This window comes from Alternaria arborescens (assembly GCF_004154835.1).
Source record: "Alternaria arborescens strain FERA 675 chromosome Unknown contig_26, whole genome shotgun sequence".
NCBI classification, from domain to species: domain Eukaryota; kingdom Fungi; phylum Ascomycota; class Dothideomycetes; order Pleosporales; family Pleosporaceae; genus Alternaria; species Alternaria arborescens.
Window position 1 is genome coordinate 228984 of NW_021167881.1, and position 16927 is coordinate 245910.

Below are 16927 nucleotides of genomic sequence, written 5' to 3' on the forward strand. Positions count from 1 at the left end.
GGCTTTTCTTTACATGATACCACATAGGCAGGCCTTTAGTCGCTCTCTACGAGCTGTTCCTTTTACCAGGCGAAAATCGATATTACCATCAACATCAACATCTTCCACTGCCTCATGGTCGTACACGTCATTAGGCGTCTCATTGTCATAACTATGTATACATGTCTGAAGACTCTTTGCGTAAAACCCTAATCAAGTATACCCTAGGTATATATCCGTATCAACTCAATGCAACGCCCATGCACCTCCTCGCCCTACCAAACACTTTTAAAACCTAGTAACACCATCCCGCGAACTTCCTCCAACGATCGGCAAAGTCTCAACGAGATCATCACCGGCCATGTCCACATCAGCAGCTACCGACGCGCCACTCGATCCCACAGTACCTTCACCCGCTATCCTTGCCTCGGCAGCCTGCGCCCTCAGTTCTCGCCCAACTTCCCTCTCCAACACAGCTAGCGTCCTTTTCTTCTGATTCCCAAACAGACAATGCCAAAGATCGTCTTCCTTGACAATCTCACCTTCGCCCTTCTTGCGCATAAGTTGCTTAAACGGTGCGTTTTGGAGTTCAGCCGAGTTTGCAGCATCGAGAGTCTGTTCTTTGAGAGCGGGGGTCGTGGATCCGGATTGCGTAGGTAGCTTGGACAATGTATTGTTACTAATATGTTCGAGGCGGCGGGCAACAGATATCTCATAGATGGCTTCTTCTACTGTGTCGCTAATGAGGTACATGAACACTGTCGTGGGTCGCTGCTGCCCGATTCGATGGACGCGACTAATGGCTTGGAGTTCGATTGCGGGATTAATGAGTGGTTCGCAGAGGAAGACATACGTTGCGTTTACGAGAGTTAGGCCCGAAGAATCGGTTTTGGCATCTAGGAGTAAACATTCGATGCTAGCATCAGCCTTGAACTTCCGGATACCGTCTTTGTCGGTGATGTTGCTGGCGCCAATCTTCCACTTCTTGAGTGCATCGTGAAGCACTTCGAGGAAGTCCCCGAATTGAGAGAAAATGATCGATTTGGCGCCTGGGTCGTTGTTACGGATCCATATTAGGTGGCGCGCGATCATGTCGATTTTTGTGCCGTATGAACCTTCTAGATCGATCATCTTAATCTCTTTCATCGTTGAATCGGAAATATCAGAATAGATAGATGTGGTTGACGAAAAGTCTGGCGTGGAAGCTTGTGTCGGGCTGGCAGGTGCGGTTGTCTCTTCCTTCGCTCTGATCGCGATTTGTTTGAATGTGATGTCTTTAAAATCGGACCCAGATAGCTTCTGCTTACAAGTTGGGCAGGATCTGTGCACCTGCCACCATTGATTGATGCATTCTTTGCAATATTTGTGACCGCAAGCTGTCAAGACGCCAATCTCGATGTCTTCCCTACAAATGATGCATTCAGCTGCCGCTTCATTTTGGTTCTCAGTCCGGAGATGCTTCAGATAAGTGCACTTCGTCTTGAAGCCATTGGCAAGATCCTTTTTTCTCTCTCGCAATTGATTGGCCTTGTCGAACTCGCGCGAGTCGAATGTATTGTCTAGTTCCTCCTTGTACTTTGCAACGGTATCGGAGATGTGTTGGAATTGCCGATAATATTCCAGACGCTGGTTCATGGTACCTCGGTACATTTCCTGCTCCTTTTCAAGTTCGGTAATGGCCTTCGCTTGTTCTGTGACAACAGCCTGAACCGTGGCATTTTGTTTCTGAAGAATGCCAAGTTCTGAGGATGCCCGAGCATCGCCGCTGTTGGCTCTCCATTGCAAAGCAGTGATCAGCGAGCGAATGCTAGATACAACACCCTTCAAGGACCCAGCTTGCAACTTCGCCTGTAATCCACGTCGTGTATTGATAACTTCAAGCAGAAGTTGAGGCGCGTGACCTCGATCACTGTCTTCGTCCCCTTTCAGGGCTTGTTTTTCGGCAGCCTTGAGCTCGTGTTCGACAAGATTATCCTGCAGACCGTTGACAGCAGCATTACGGTCCGCAACAAGGGTTCGAAGAGCCATGATGTAAACGTACAGCTCATCCTGAGCTTTGAGAGAATCGTCGTACTCTTCACCCGTCGTCTCCTTGTCGTCGTCATCATCCACCAGGCGTGTTAGGAGAATGTCAACAATCTTCGCACGCCATGTCTGTATCAACCGGGCTTGCTCGTTCAGATAATCGCTGAGGTTGTCCATCGTATCGAGAATTTTCCGGGCTTCGATACCTCCCAGATCCGGAAGGTCAGCTATTGTAGGTATCTGGTGGAAAGGCTTTCTTGAATCGACTTTAGCCATTTGCTGCTGCGCTCTGCCCTTCGATTCCTTCAGCAGTTCACGGCGAATTACCCTGGCCGCTTCGTAATAATCCGTCTCCAATTTGTCTTTCTCGCGCCAGTCATCTGAGTCTGGCTCTGTCAATTGTGGATTTTCTTTGATCTGATGCCAGGCGGTGGCGGTAAAGAATTGAGCTGCATGCTCAAGCTCTAGAAATGACCGGAGCGATTTGCGCAGAACTGGAATGCGGCCCATATTGTCTCCGTCGATGTCTTCGTCTTCATCAGCCCCGTGGAGGCCACCTGTGGATACGCGGCCTAGCTTCTGCTGCTCCGCTAGTAACTCAGCTCTGCATATCGCAATATATGATTGTGCCTCAGTCCGCGCTTTATCATAGTATTCAAGCGACGACTTTGCACGATTGGCGAAGTTTCCTGCGTATGCTTGGATGTGACCCATCTTGATCAGACACAGAGCCATTTCGCGAGCCTCTGCCTTCCACTTTGTGTCGTTCTGCTCTATCATGACCTCTAAAACTTCGTGCACGGTACGCAAGGCACCGTTCTTTGCACCTAACGCTTTCTTGTTCTTTCGACCTACGTTTGCATGGAGACAGGTCTGGCGCAATCTTATTAGCCACTCTCGCATGCGCTCGACAACCTCTGGGTGGGTCTCATCGCGACCTTCTTCTTTCGGTTGCCCTTCGGGGGTGAGCCAGCATGCATCACACATTTGACGCATCATTTCATTGTAATGCTGCTCCTCGATGGTCGTGAACGGAACAGTGATGACAACACGTTTCTGCGGTGGTATTTGAAGGTCATCACGAACCCTTGCTTTTGTGTTTCGCACAGCAATCTCGTTGAAGATGCCTTTGAAAGACACCTTGTCTAGACGAGTCCAGGCCGCTTTGTTCGCAAATGCATCGCACCTAAGGAAGATCAAAAGACCACGTAGATCCTGGACGTCTTTGCGAAGAGGAGTTCCGGAAACCGCCCATGCATTACATCTGGGGATGATTCGAGCTACTTGGGCGGCCTGACTGACCCCGCTTTCAACCATCTGCGCTTCATCTAAACAGACCCTCCACCATGAGATACCGACAAGGGGGCTATGCCGGCGGTCCTGACGTTTTGGACGTCGAGAGCTGCGATCAGGGGGAGGTACAGCGTGGTGAATCTCTTTCGAAAGGACTTGATATGTCGTCACTACTACATCGTGTTGCATGAGATAGTCGACTGTGGCTGTGGCATGGTCTTTCTTTGGTGCAGATTGAGAGGGGAGACCTTTGTAATGGCAGACCTTAAGATCAGGAGCATGAGCATGTATTTCGCTCAGCCACTGTTCCAGAATCGAAGGAGGAGTAATGATTAGTGTAGCGCCTGAAGGCCGAACCTGAGCTCCAGTGTATGTATCATAGATGTTACCATCAAGGATGTCCCGCTTGTGATGGGATATGAGCGCGATTAGCTCAACGGTTTTACCTAAGCCCATTTCTTCGGCGAGTATACCACCGCGCAGCGACTGTAGAGTGTCGTCCTTAGCTGCATCTAAATTGGTAACTATAGTGCCCCGCAGCTGACTGACGTAGCACAGTACTCCTGTCACATCTTGTGTCTGCCTAAATGATGCTGGTGGTGAAGTGTTGACAAAAGGCTCCAGTAAGCCAGAAGATGAGAATGCAACGCCTTCTCGACGCAAGAGCCAATCAACAGTCCTTTCTTGGAAAGGCAGAAGCTTGGTGTCGATCAAACCTTGTTTGATAAGCGGTGAAATCTCTGTGTCCGCCGGTGGTACATGTACGGAATCGTAAAAGTCGGATAGGGTCCAAGACTTGTCGCCTCTCGGAGCCGCATCGCTCATGTATTTCGAGAGGAGCTTCAGGTCCGCGTTCATGTAATGGCCTCGAATATCTGGATCCTCAACCACAGATATGTTCAGAGTCCACCGTATCTCCACTACCAACTTGTATCGACTGCGCCCGTGCGTGGGTGGGTGCAGCTGGCATCGACAGAAAGCCGCGCGAGAAACAGGTTTGTGTCTTTTGCCCTGAAGCGAGGTGGCAAGTGCAGAGGCATTCCGTAGGTGGGGTATGACCGAATCTATGAAAGGTGAGGGAGTTGTGGCAACCAGGTCGACACCCGTTTCATTGACAGCGTTCCAGAGTTTCATCTGAAGAGTATCTCCTGTGTGGTCTCTCCGACAGGATTCAAGCTCTAGATTTACGGGTTCTTGCGATATAGCCGGGGTATACGTGATACTTAAGGAGTCTTGCGACGGGGTAGGCATGTTCTGTAGACATGTTAGTTGGACTCCATAAGAATCGACCAGCCTACTCACCAAATCGATGGATACGTTGGCTAAGACAACACTATTCTTTTCGTTAGAGTCCGCCTGCGGCCGTACTGGAATGGCATTGCCATTTCTGGATTTGCGTCGTTTGGGCGAAGGTTCTTCTTCTTTAAGCGCAATAGGTGCTGCGAATAAGTCTTGTATAGTACGGATGCAACTCGAGGCATCTTGCGCCGGAAGCGACGATGGCCCGCCAGGACTCCGGACGTCGGCCACAGAAAAGGCAGTTGCACGCAGCAGCTCAGCACTTCCCTCTAAAGAAGACATAATGGCTTTCGGCTCAAGGTGTCAAGAGGAAGCCGTGGTGTAACAAGGGACGAGGCGAACGCGGGTATGAGCGAATGTCGGCCATCGCGGACACGCTAAGATAAGTGATAAACCAGGGTCAGCCCCACAACCAGGCATCAGTTCAAGATGGTCCGCCTTCACTATGACCCCTCACCGCTAACCTTCTCTCTGAAGGATTCTTCGCCTCACGCGTGAATACAACAAATCTGGAGAGATTAAATCAAACGTTAGGCTTCGTGCCAAAAGTGACTGTTGGTGATAACTAGCTAGTTGTCTCTTTCATCTACATGGTTGAAGCAATCTCCAAGTTGCCATTGCTCCTGCGCCAATGACGTGTTCCAACCACTCGTAAGGTAGGCTGTTCTATATGCGCCCTAACAATGGCTGTCTCTTTGCTCAGAGAATAGGCACGGAAGTGTACCAAAGGGACATATATAATCCTGTACCACAACTGACCACATCGTTGGAGATGGCCCGTGTATGCGTGATGCCGTCGGCTGTCCATGGTCGGATGATTGCGATCTAGTGGCTCACAGTGGAGAAGTCTTCGGCGCGGGGCGTTTGTCATCAGGCGACAACCGAAGTCCCGTCTGGACAGCCGAAGGTTCCTGCGTTCGGGCCTTCGCTTTGTACTCATCCTTCTCGACAATCTTGACGTCCCTAGGGACAGATATGAGCATAGCCTCGGTGTTACGCAATGTCAAATCCATATAATTCCGTAGCAGGTGTTTACTCCGTGGCCAGCACTCTCTTGATCGGTTCTGCAGCCTCGATGAACTTCTCGACCATGGTATCTAGCTTTGTGAGATCGTCCTTCCCCTTCTTGACCTCTGCGATGAGCTTCTGCTTCTGCTTGAGCTTCTCCTGTCGTGCCTCTTCGAGCTTGAGACGGACTTGGTGTTCGTGCTCGATGCGCGCGGTCATGAGGTCGTGTTCGGTCGATTCCTTGTGTTCGGGGAACTGTTCAAGGAACTCTTCGCGAGAGATAAGTGGCAGTTTCATATATTTGTGGCTGTACAGGTATCAGCTTTGAACGCAAACTTTCGCATAGGGACATACTCGTAGTTCTCGGCAGCAGAAATCTCAGAACGCAGCGACTGCTCCTCATACTTGAGATTGTGAAGGCCCAGAATCAACGCATCATTCACAGCCCTGTCATCGGATGTCATCGCCTTCTCCTCGCGCACTTTTAATACGCTTTGGCGGTAGAGAGTTTTGACAATTGACAGTTGCGCGCGAATGTACTTCTCCCTCTTCTGAATCTCTTGCGTAGCTTTCTTCTCCTGATCGATATCTTCGCGCGAACCCGACTTCCGGTTCTTTGGGTGAGCAAGCTGGTAGTCTACAAGCTCGTTGATGAGCTTCTTGAGGTTCTGCACTTCTTTATGGAGGCGCGCATTGTGCGGCGTCTTGAGGAGATCGGTGACGTTGAAGGAAGAAAGATCGGCAGGCATCGCGTCTTCGGATCGCGCAACGGGAAGCTGCTGTTCGCTCATATTGAAAAACCTTTGCGGGTTGTGGCCGTTACTGTTGTCGTGCCGTCGTTCGCGGTCATCGCGAACAACGGCACTAGCCATGCCTTGGCATAGCAGTCACATGATGTCGTGTTTCTTTGGCGTCCGCTGTCACTCAGGCACCAGAGCTGCCGTCTTCCATCTCCACAACCAGGCTGAACTCTCGGTAGATTTCACAGCACGTCCAATAAATTGCTTAAGATCTTGATCGCGCCACATCTGATCGATCCAGGTAAGCGACGCGCAAGACCAGATGAGATGTGTACCAGATCCTGGCCCTTTTGGTCCCATAGCGCGCCACATATGTCCTCGCCTATCGCCTTGAAGCATCTTGAAGGGATGTCTACATTGAGCAAACCGCGCATTAGATCGATCGTTCTCAACGCACTGGTCATATGTTCATCCAGTGCAAGTGCCAGCACTGAGCATGTCACGCACACACACACACAGACCGTGGCTGTGAGGCTCGAGGGTCGTCCTGCCTCAGCTCAGGTAACCCGGTATCGGGGACTGTGATATATTCTACTACCTGCATATTGTGCGTTTCGAAGCTATGGACCGAAGTACAGGGATATACACAAGTTTTCCAAGCTGGGCACCACTGCAAGGAGGCCGTTTGGTGGAGTGGAGAGCGACAGGCCTCGTATCTCGGGTTCCGGTACCGATGCTGTCGTTACCTTTCAAAGCACTCGCCAAGCGCAAAGACTCCGTGCTTCCGAGTCCAAGCTGACTCGTCTTCTATCGTCATGCCAGACCCTTCCTCAGAACTCCATCTTCGACATTGCACAGCTGTGCCACTCCATGACACGCTTGTTCTTCCTTTTACCCCGTGAGCGACGAGATTCGTCACAGATACTTTGCCACCAAAGTTCATGTCCCTTGGAAAGCGACCCGAGCCCGCACATCGGCCAAATCAATATAGATCCGACGAAGTCCCATTCAGCTAGCAGAAACGGCGATGTGCTCAAGAACGGCCCAGAATTTCTGCCTTCGCAGGTTCTGGCGCACACTATCTATAGCGCGGACCACGGTAAAGCGTTAGCGCCATACTAGGCTGCCTAGGATCTGAGCCCGAGATGAGAAATTGCGGAGGATTTGCATGACCACAGGCGCCCAAGGTTTGCTTTTCCATGAAGATCATTGCAACGTTCAGACTTTGGGCCACGGCCAACGTCTCATTTCAGACGGCCTGAAACGTCGAGAGACACCCGGCTGGGGCATACACGACTCACTGTGAGCTTCTTTATCAGCAAGCTGCCGGGTACCTTCTTCCTCGGCAAGAGCACGCAACGTGCTTGGCTGGAGACCCGGGACTAGTGAGCCAATCTTTGCCCTTTGGCATCTTGCATGGCCGCAAAACCTAGTTTGGGACCAATTATATCGGACATCCATGAAAGACATCTTGACGGCTTCGACACGTTCATGGGCTGGCTAGGCCTTCCGCTACCCTCGCGGACGAAGAATCTCAGGCCCACACTTGGATTATTCAAATTTTAAGACCTTGTCATTTGTCGAAACGGATTTTTGAGTATAGCGGAGATATGTCCGATGAGGTCAGGCCTCGCTGTGGCTGTTGGTGGCACCGACCATAGATCGATTCTGTGCAGCACAGCTAGCGATACGATTTCGCAACCAGGGGTAGACGAAATTTCAACGAACCTTCGGCGACCCTTCTGGCAATCCCTAGAGCATCGAAGCGCCTCTTCACGGGGCGAGGAGCTTTAAGTTTCTGGAACGTCACCACACTCTAACGAAACGGCGTATTCTTTACTCAATTGTTGTACGTCGGGCCGTGCGGCGCGAAGACACTTTGCGTGCGTATACTGCATGCAAGATCATCACGAGTAGAGCTAGACCACGCGGAAGGACACGACTGACGGACCCTAGATGGGGATTACCAGTGTGTGGCTGGTGAGCAAATGCTCATTTGCTTTTCCCGTTACGTTCGGCGCCTTGTTCATGCAACCACGACTACACCCATGCGCAGTTCGTTTGCGGGATTGAATATCGGCGGGATATCTCAAATAACTTGCATCAAGCGGCTATGCAAGCTACTGAGTTCTGCGTCGTTTACTATCATAAGTTCTCGAGATGCTATCTTGTATGGCAGTCATAAAGTAGTTGGAGGGGTTTCAGCTCCTCGCATGACCAACGCCTAGTTCATACATGCATGCAAGCAGCACGAGGCAGCCGTCTAGGTGTGGGCTAGAGTTCCGAGAAGATCAGCCCGCACAATGCTCGGCTATTAGTAGTGTGGCATGCAGCTGTGCCAGCAGGCACAATCTGCAGGCTGCAGTCACAACTATCAGCTAGAAGGGAGTTGCCGGCAACGGAAAATGACGTTCACTGGTGCTACAGTTTGCTAAACTATATGGTGCTCGACATGTTCCCGAATATGGGCTGCGGCCCACAGCACCGACCGTATGTTTTCCCCTTATGCACGCGCATTTTCACGTGGAATGGCAGGCGTCATCTAGGATAACCCTAGGACAACCTAGGGCGTTGCCATACAAATCTTGGCACTAACCCCGGCGAAGGCGATAACCTAAACCTTATTCCGGGCCTTTAGAGCCTCCGCTACAAACTTAGGGCTATGACACGACGCGATTCGCCCTGGCCGCGCCTTCTTGACTCGATGCTCATGCGGGCTAGAGCAGGCGGACGGCCTGGCTTACCACGGTATTTGCAGTGGGCCAGAGATAGTTCTTAGTCAGGGCCCTCGAGTGCACTGTAAAGAAGCCTCATTGACCCGCTTGCTCGTCTCTTTGATTTCCCCAGCATTCGTTCATTTTTACCATCTTCGTTATGGCTCCAGCAAAAGAGACGTCGGTTGATCTGTGCAAGCGGGTCAATGCACAGGGAAACACCATTGCCATCCGCATGCTCGAATATCTGAGCACTGCAAAGGCACCTATTCATGGCTTCGAGCCACTCGCCAGAGAGTTCATTGAGCTCTGCCAAGTATTATGGTCCATCGAAGCTGGAGTTACGGAAGCGTCCAAGACACGGAGTGGATTCCCAGTCGAGGTATCTCAAGAACTTGACAGGAGGGTCCGTCAGGTTAATGAAGAGTTCTCTGTTCTAGCCCAAATGGTTAACAAATGTAAGTTTGTCTGATTCCTGAGTTCTTCATTTCTGAACTTGAATCTTCAAACAATTACGGTGAATTATTGCTGACGGCATTAGTTGTCGACAAAGAGAACCACAAAGGCGGATTCGGTATGAAGTTCCGAATGATGTTCGCCGATACAGACGTTGAAAAGATGCGCCACACACTTTCACGGAGCCGTGACTCCCTCAAAGTCAGCTCTGCCATGTTCAGGTGGACACTTGGCGATGCACGAGCTGATGCCTCCATGGGTATTGGATACGCCGGACTGATTGCTGCATTGGAGCGATTGAACCCAAGCAAAGCCTCCAGCCTTCCGCCTCTACACCCAGCGCCGACATCTGATCTTCCACCAACACCTCCAACGAAGGCTCCAAGCCATCATGGAGATCACCCACTCTTGCCACCTTCACATGCTTCGCACCGTATGGACAGACCCTCCCTGAACGAACTTCGCCATGAGGAGGGCCACTCATATGACAGTCACAGTTCACATTTCAGACATGAGGACACTGGTCTATCAGCCGGAATTGTAGATCTACACAAAAACTGGCGCGCGCCAGCCAGTGCGCGTTCAAGCGAATCAACAAGGGATACGATGTACCATCAGAATATTCGGCATGAGGATCCTGTGTACGAGGACTATGCTTCGCACTCCAGCACTCGGTCACCCACAATGGAAGAAAAACTACATGGTCTCAGCGTCAGCGAGCGCTATATGGACGACCATCACTCTTCGTCTAAAGTCGACTCTGCCATCACATCGCCGCACTGGGCACCTCGCCAGAGTGGAGGCTCAAAGAATGTTGGTGGTAAGGCAGCACTATTCAATGCTGTTGAGCAGAGGAGACATCGCATGCTAGAGCAGCTTCTAGACGGTGGAGCTAAGGCCGAACCTCACATGGAGTCCGCGATGCTTCGCGTCGCTGCACAGAATCAGGACGCGGAAAGTATCATGCTACTTCTTCGATATGGCGCAGATGCTAACGGTTTCGACCGTGAGGGTATTACTCCCTTGTTTGCGACAACTCGTTCTCAGTGCCTTGAAAGCGCGAAGATGCTCCTCAAGCACGGCGCAGATCCTAATCTGTCTGCCGGCCCTGATTCCGAGTCACCTCTATCACTGGCTGTGTCTCAGAATGCTACTGAATTCGTCCAGCTATACCTCGCCAACGGTGGCGATCCTGGTTTCGTCATGGAGAACGGTTCTACAGCACTCGTCTCAGCTATGAACAAGACTACCTCGCCCAAGTGTGTCGAGATCCTCTTGAGCAAGGACGGTGATGCCAATGCGAAGAATGGAGAAGGCACAACTGCTTTGTTCCAGGCTATCCAGGCGAACCGTGTAGATCTCATGACGGTGTTGCTCGACCACGGAGCGAATCCCAACCTTCCGGGTCCTAAGCATCCACTCTGGCCATCCACTTACAAGCCCAAGTGTCTTCAGTTGCTGCTATCTCGCGGTGCTGACACCAAGAAGACACCCGGTGTCATGGAATTGGCTTCTAGTTTGAAGAAGCTGGACTCCATCAAGATCCTCATGGAAGCTGGTGTATCTCCTAACGTCCGGAAAGATGGCGTCTACACACCACTTTGCTCGGCCATTCGTGACAACAGCCCCGAGATTGTCACGTATCTGCTAGAGCATGGTGCAGACCCAAACTTCAACGCAGCGGAATACCCAGCTTTCAAGACTATTACACACAAGCGCACACATTTCCTACCGCAACTGGTTGCAGCTGGTGCAGACCTTAACAAGCCTAAAGGTATCATCGAAACCGCTGTCAAGTTCAACGACAAGGACGCGATGATCTACCTGCTCGACCAAGGCGTCAACCCCAACGATCGAACACCGGACGGATGCACACCGCTCACCACTGCTATCAACGACGACCATGGCGAGCTCGTCGATATCCTCCTTTCTCGTGGCGCGGACCCAGCTATCCGTGGAAAAGACTGGCCTCTGTGCATGGCCGTCAAGCGTCCCGCCATCCTCAAGAAGCTCCTGGCTGCAACTCCCAATCCGCGCGCTTTCCGCGGTGTCGTCGAGATGGCTGTCGTAGCCAACCAACTTGAAAGCATCAAGCTCCTCCTTGCAGCAGGCGTCAGCGTCGAAGACAAGAACTGTGGTGTCTTCTCTCCACTCACCACAGCCATTCGCGAGGAGCGTAAGGTCATTGTCCGCTACCTCCTCGATGTAGCCAATGCCGACCCCAACGCCCCCGGCGAGCATCTTCCGATTGTCAAGGCCCTTCGTCGCTACTCCGGCGACACAGAAATCATTCAGATGCTGCTTACACGTGGCGCTGATATCAACAAGATGCACCGCGGCTGGAACGCGATTTTGCAAGCTGTCGAGAATGGAGACGCCGAGATCCTCAAGCTTCTCATCGACATGGGTGGCCCTCCTGACCTCCAATTGCAGGACGAAGCCGGCCGGGCCGTCATCGACATTGTTACCGAGAGGGGCTGGGAAGAGGGCCTTGCACTTCTTTTTCCGAATGCAACCACCCCTCCCAAGGCCAATGTGTCAAAGGCCAGGTAGTAGGTAATCCACCACTGCTTTCTTCTCTTGTTACTTTGCGGCAAGCAGAGTGCTGACTGGCCGCAATAGTAACAAGAAGAGTTTTTCTATCTCAGACTGGCGCTGGATGAGCATAGAACTTGAGAAAGGCGAGATGAAGAGTAGTGATGACGAGGATGAAGTTCCAGACGACTGTAGTCAAGCTTCAAGTGAGCTACTGCATGTATGATTGGAAGTTCATTCCAACTGATCGCGTTTCATTTGTCGGTAATGGAAGTAATGTTGGCTGGGACGTTTGGTCTGCTTGTGCATTTTTGCCACGGAGTTCTCGGTATACCACCTGTTGTTTAGCATTTCCTCTCTTCTGTTACTCATGACACTGGGAGGACTTGGAGCGCGCGTTCAACTACCTAATCGGTAGCATCTTTTTCATTTGTTTTGACCGAGACGTTATTCCTATATGTCATTCCTTCAATACACGAATACACATACAATCAAACTTGATCTCCGTCTTCCCCAATCTTCACAGACCACCGCACCCATCCGTCACATACCCCTCTTCTCCACACCATCTCATAATAATCAAGCATTCCTCGGTCCGAATACCTCCTCATTCCAGGCGTCCATTCAGGCGTCCCTAGCTCAAACCTATTACCCTGCATCAAGCAACATTACCCTAGTTCGCCACACGTCCATCCGCCTCCACTTTCCAGACTTTCGGGACATACCAAAGCTTACCACTAGCACGAAATGATGGAATTGGAGGCTTGAGTCTACTCGCTTTCGCGCTCGCGACAACGCACACACGCGAAAATGCGTTATCTTAGTGTAGGTCTAGAAATGTAGACAAAACTTAATCGGCGATCGCAATTGCGCCACTGCCGTTGCGGGTCGTGAGAAGTAGATCTTGGTAACTAGAGGGCATACGGCAGGTACGGTTGATGCGCAAAGGCCATTCGGATCTCTTCCGCCTGGAATGTCGGGACGGGAGTAGATTACTTAACATTGTCCGTGTTCTGGAAATGTCCTTTATTTGGCATCTGAATGGAGCTATTTGTTTTGAGCGCTGGCTTGCGCTGGCTAGAAGTCTCCTTCATGTCATAAGGCGAGCAGGTGACAATATTCGTGATCAGTATACCCGAGCAAGAAGGCAGTTGCAAAAGAGGAATAACGCAATCGTAATTCGCTGCACATCACAACACATAGCTTTAACAAGAGATGGTATGCAAAAGTGTAACATCATTAGACTACTCATGATATATGCTGCTGTTGCTGCTGCTACAAACAACGACGCAGGCCTCCAGATCTCCAAGAAAAGAATGTGACATTGCGTGACGAAACCGAAGGGTATAAGAATGGATCGGTTTCCCGTAGAAGCGTGAATGCGGTGAAGTTCGTAAAGTCGTAGACCAGGAAAATTCATCCAACGTATTTTGTATGGCGCGAAGTAGTGAAGGGTGAGCGTGAGCCTGACCGCGAAGGCTCGAACGCGACAAAAGAAAAGGTGTAAAGGACTATCACACAAAGGTTGTGAAAATCGCGTCGAAAGGACATCCTCGAATGGACACTGCAAACGCCCGTAGTGCTCGGTGGCGGACTCGAGAGGGACGCTAAGCCTCTCAATCAACCAAAGCGACCTATACGCTGGGAAGCCAGAAGGAAAGCAAAAATTGTCCCACAAGGCGTGAAGTATACTTCGTCTGGTTATCACTCGAGATGCTAACCGCCTGGCGTTGTTGCAGGAAATCAACTGAATTCTCATTAGCAACATATTCAGCCGGCATGCCCACGCCGGAGCGGCACTCGGAGTACTCACTGTTCTCCTTGACTAATTGCGCAACCTGCCTCACAAAGTTCACACTGTTTGCATCCCCAAAGCCCACCTCTTTTTCCCAGTCGTGATCTGCATCCCGCATGGGATTATGCTTGCGATTGTACTTCCATCGGAATATTTGCTGCACAAAATGCATCCGTTTATCGATCTCACGGCACGCGATATCCGCCTGGCTCTGCGCATCCCTTTGATCTAGGCCCTCTGTGGTAGCCTTGGTAGACATGACAAGATGTATGGTCTTTTGCTGGTCTTCAAGTGCCATGCACATTCCTAACACTGCAATAAATGCCGCAAGCCATTTGTCACAACCTTTGGAAGATTTGAAGATCTGTTGAAGCTTATTGAGAACAGTGGCTTGAATCGAGCGTTGAAGGCGTGAGAAGAAGTATTTGAGTTGCCGGTTGGTCATGCGCGGCGATGTGTAGTTTTCGACGTAGGAGTTGTGGCCGCTGTACGAGTGCATACGCGATAGTGTATCGACTTTCGTTTCCTCGGCGATAGTAAGCGTATGCGACATGATGAATGTTACTACGATGAGGCGGAAGATCTCGCGCAGTAGCTTTGCTTCGTCGTCCGACTTGGGTTTTACGCGCGTCATCAACTTGAAGAGTTTCTGCTGGAAGTCGTTGTCGTCTTCCATCCAACAGAGTTCGCCAAAGGCATCAAGGTGGTGGTCGACGATTTCAGTGATGTATCGGTCGTACTTCTTCTCTTCGTTGTGGTTGATGTGTACCATGCCCAAGGCTGGGCTTTGCTTCTGGATTGCGACTCTTGTGTGCGTGACAGGATCAGTCTTGTATTGGATCTGTACCAGTAGGGCATCTCCACGGGGTATAAACTCGTACACTTTCACTGGTATCCGGGGCATGCTGTCCTGACCACATGTCATCATCACGGTTATTTCGACGCTCCCCCATTGCTGGATGTACTGAGTCACAAAGTGTGTCAAGTTCGCGTCCTCATGCATCTGCGTGACTAGAGAAGGTAGAAAGTACGGCGACAAGTCGATCAGCTTCAGCCGGTTGCATCCAAGGCCACAATCGGCATTCGGTCGCTGTGATCGCTTAAAACAGCGCTCGCATATATCGCCTGGCCCGCATTTATCTCTCTGCAACACGCAGTGCCAGCATGCAACGATCTTGCGCATGTCATGCGCTGCTTTGGCAACAGTTGGCTCGAGATGGGTGCCTAACGCCCTGCCCCCAGACTTCGCCGCTAATGCTTTTTGTGCTGCACTCTGGGACGATTCTGGCTCAGGAGATGCATCAAAGCTTGTCTCTGGCACACCGCTTATGACGGAGTAATCGACTTTGATAGGAGGTTGTTGGGCTTGTTGTATCTGCGACAGTTGTTGCATTTGAGCATATGGTAGAGGCTGATACTGGTCGAACATCATTCCAGGGTCAGAATGCTGGTACGAGGAGTACATGCCGTCGGAACTTCCTGGACTGGGTGCAGAAGGGCTAATCTCTGGCTGGTACGGGGACCTTGGAGGGTAACCTGTTGACGATGCTGTCGACGGTGGGGCAGGGAATTGGTTACTAGTGATGTAACTATCTGTAAAAAGACTAGACGATGCGTTGTAGTTGACGAAGTTCTGCTGGTCAGGTGGTGGTGATGCCCGCGTTAGTTGCATCTCAATCGATTGATGAGTCGGTAGTTGCGTCCGTGGTACATGGTCGTATGAGTGATGAGGATGGTTCTGTCCTTGCGGGAAGTACAGGTCTCCTTGGAACGATGTAGTAGGCTCGCTGGGCGAGATCAAGGAGGAAGGATCCGTGTATTGAGCTGCCCATGAGTCTACATCGATCAAGTAATCTGAATAGTTGATATGGTCGCTCGCAGGGTCGAAAACGACATGACCGGATCGAGGGACCATCGAAGAACGCGAAGGTGCTTGTCCGTTCCAAGGGTCATGACGAGGTGGCTGAGTAGTATAGTTCTGGTTGAACATGTTTGTCTGAGGATGTAGTGGTGAAGTGTGGTGCGAATGTTGAGTTTGCATAGCATACTGTTGCTGATATTGTTGAGCCTCAGCCATTGTAGCGTTGAAGGCCGCTTGTACCGCTGTGAAGGCGTCAGCAGATATGTACGAGCTGGCTCAAGACAACTAACCTTGGTCACTGAGTATCATGCTGGAGTCCACCGCCGGTATAGAGTGATATGAGCTTTGGGTTGACATGGTGTTGCCGTTGTGGTGGTAAGCGGGCGAGAAATCAGTCATTTCCCCCTCAAAGGATGAGCCGTCGGGTGTCCTTACGGATGTAGGAGAAGTCGAAGAACTATCATTCTCCCATTGCATATACTCGGGCGGTTGATCTTGAGGTAGTTCCAGCTGTTGCGATAGATTGCGGCTCGCTAGTGGTGGGGTCGCAAGTGGGCCAGGAGAATGCCCAGTATGGTTGATCAGGGAATCTGTTGGTGTTTTCGACCGTCGGTTATCATATTGACCATATCCAAATGCATGCGGATCGATGAAACCCGGTTGTTCCTGGTACGGGTGGTAGTGCTGCGAGTATGTCGACATGGTGCGCAAGTGGCCGCTGGGGGCCGGATAGATGTTAGGTTCTTCCTAGACCTTGCGCATCAAACGGCTGTGAGAATCCTGTGTGGGTTGATGTCCCAGTGCTCGACACACGGACTGAAGATCGTGAAGACGGGAAGGCAAACGGCTCGTACCCGCGCAGAACAGCGATGCGCAACAGGGAACGACGCGCGGGACAGGTCCGACCAGAATGAGGGACGTCCACCGCGATTCGAGGAGGACGCGCAAGAAGAATCTGTCTCAGAGCAGCTGATTGTCAGAAGTTCAGATGGCGATTAGTCTGGCGGCATTCGAGCCCATCTTACGCTGCCCCGCGAGGACCGGTGAAGGACGACCGGCAAATGCAAGCTATTGGCTTAGCTGCATGCATCCGCACAGCTTTTAGATCGCACCAAACCGCAACCAACGTTCGTGCTGCCTCCGCGCTGCGCTGCAAATCACCGACTGTTTGAAACTGAAATAGAATCGCGAAAGTGGCTGGTCACGTCCGATTTTGCGCTTT

At 51.2% G+C, this 16927-nt stretch overlaps 4 protein-coding genes across 4 annotated transcripts; 1 reads left to right on the forward strand and 3 right to left on the reverse strand.

Annotated features, from left to right (window-relative positions):
• Positions 1 to 267: 267 nt before the first annotated feature.
• AA0111_g9332 (hypothetical protein) lies at positions 268 to 4878 on the reverse strand (the record flags this gene model as incomplete). The annotated part of the gene is made up of 2 exons (XM_028655879.1): positions 268 to 4551; positions 4600 to 4878. The coding sequence occupies 2 exons, from the start codon at positions 4876 to 4878 to the stop codon at positions 268 to 270; spliced, it is 4563 nt and encodes a 1520-aa protein (XP_028503145.1).
• Positions 4879 to 5628: 750 nt separating this feature from the next.
• AA0111_g9333 (hypothetical protein) lies at positions 5629 to 6395 on the reverse strand (the record flags this gene model as incomplete). Its single annotated transcript, XM_028655880.1, has 2 exons — positions 5629 to 5911; positions 5959 to 6395. 2 exons carry the CDS (start codon positions 6393 to 6395, stop codon positions 5629 to 5631), a joined length of 720 nt encoding a protein of 239 aa, XP_028503144.1.
• Positions 6396 to 9218: 2823 nt separating this feature from the next.
• AA0111_g9334 (hypothetical protein) lies at positions 9219 to 12067 on the forward strand (the record flags this gene model as incomplete). Its single annotated transcript, XM_028655881.1, has 2 exons — positions 9219 to 9516; positions 9600 to 12067. The coding sequence occupies 2 exons, from the start codon at positions 9219 to 9221 to the stop codon at positions 12065 to 12067; spliced, it is 2766 nt and encodes a 921-aa protein (XP_028503143.1).
• Positions 12068 to 13683: 1616 nt separating this feature from the next.
• On the reverse strand, positions 13684 to 16407 carry AA0111_g9335 (hypothetical protein; the record flags this gene model as incomplete). The annotated part of the gene is made up of 3 exons (XM_028655882.1): positions 13684 to 13796; positions 13863 to 15947; positions 15996 to 16407. The coding sequence occupies 3 exons, from the start codon at positions 16405 to 16407 to the stop codon at positions 13684 to 13686; spliced, it is 2610 nt and encodes an 869-aa protein (XP_028503142.1).
• Positions 16408 to 16927: the final 520 nt, after the last annotated feature.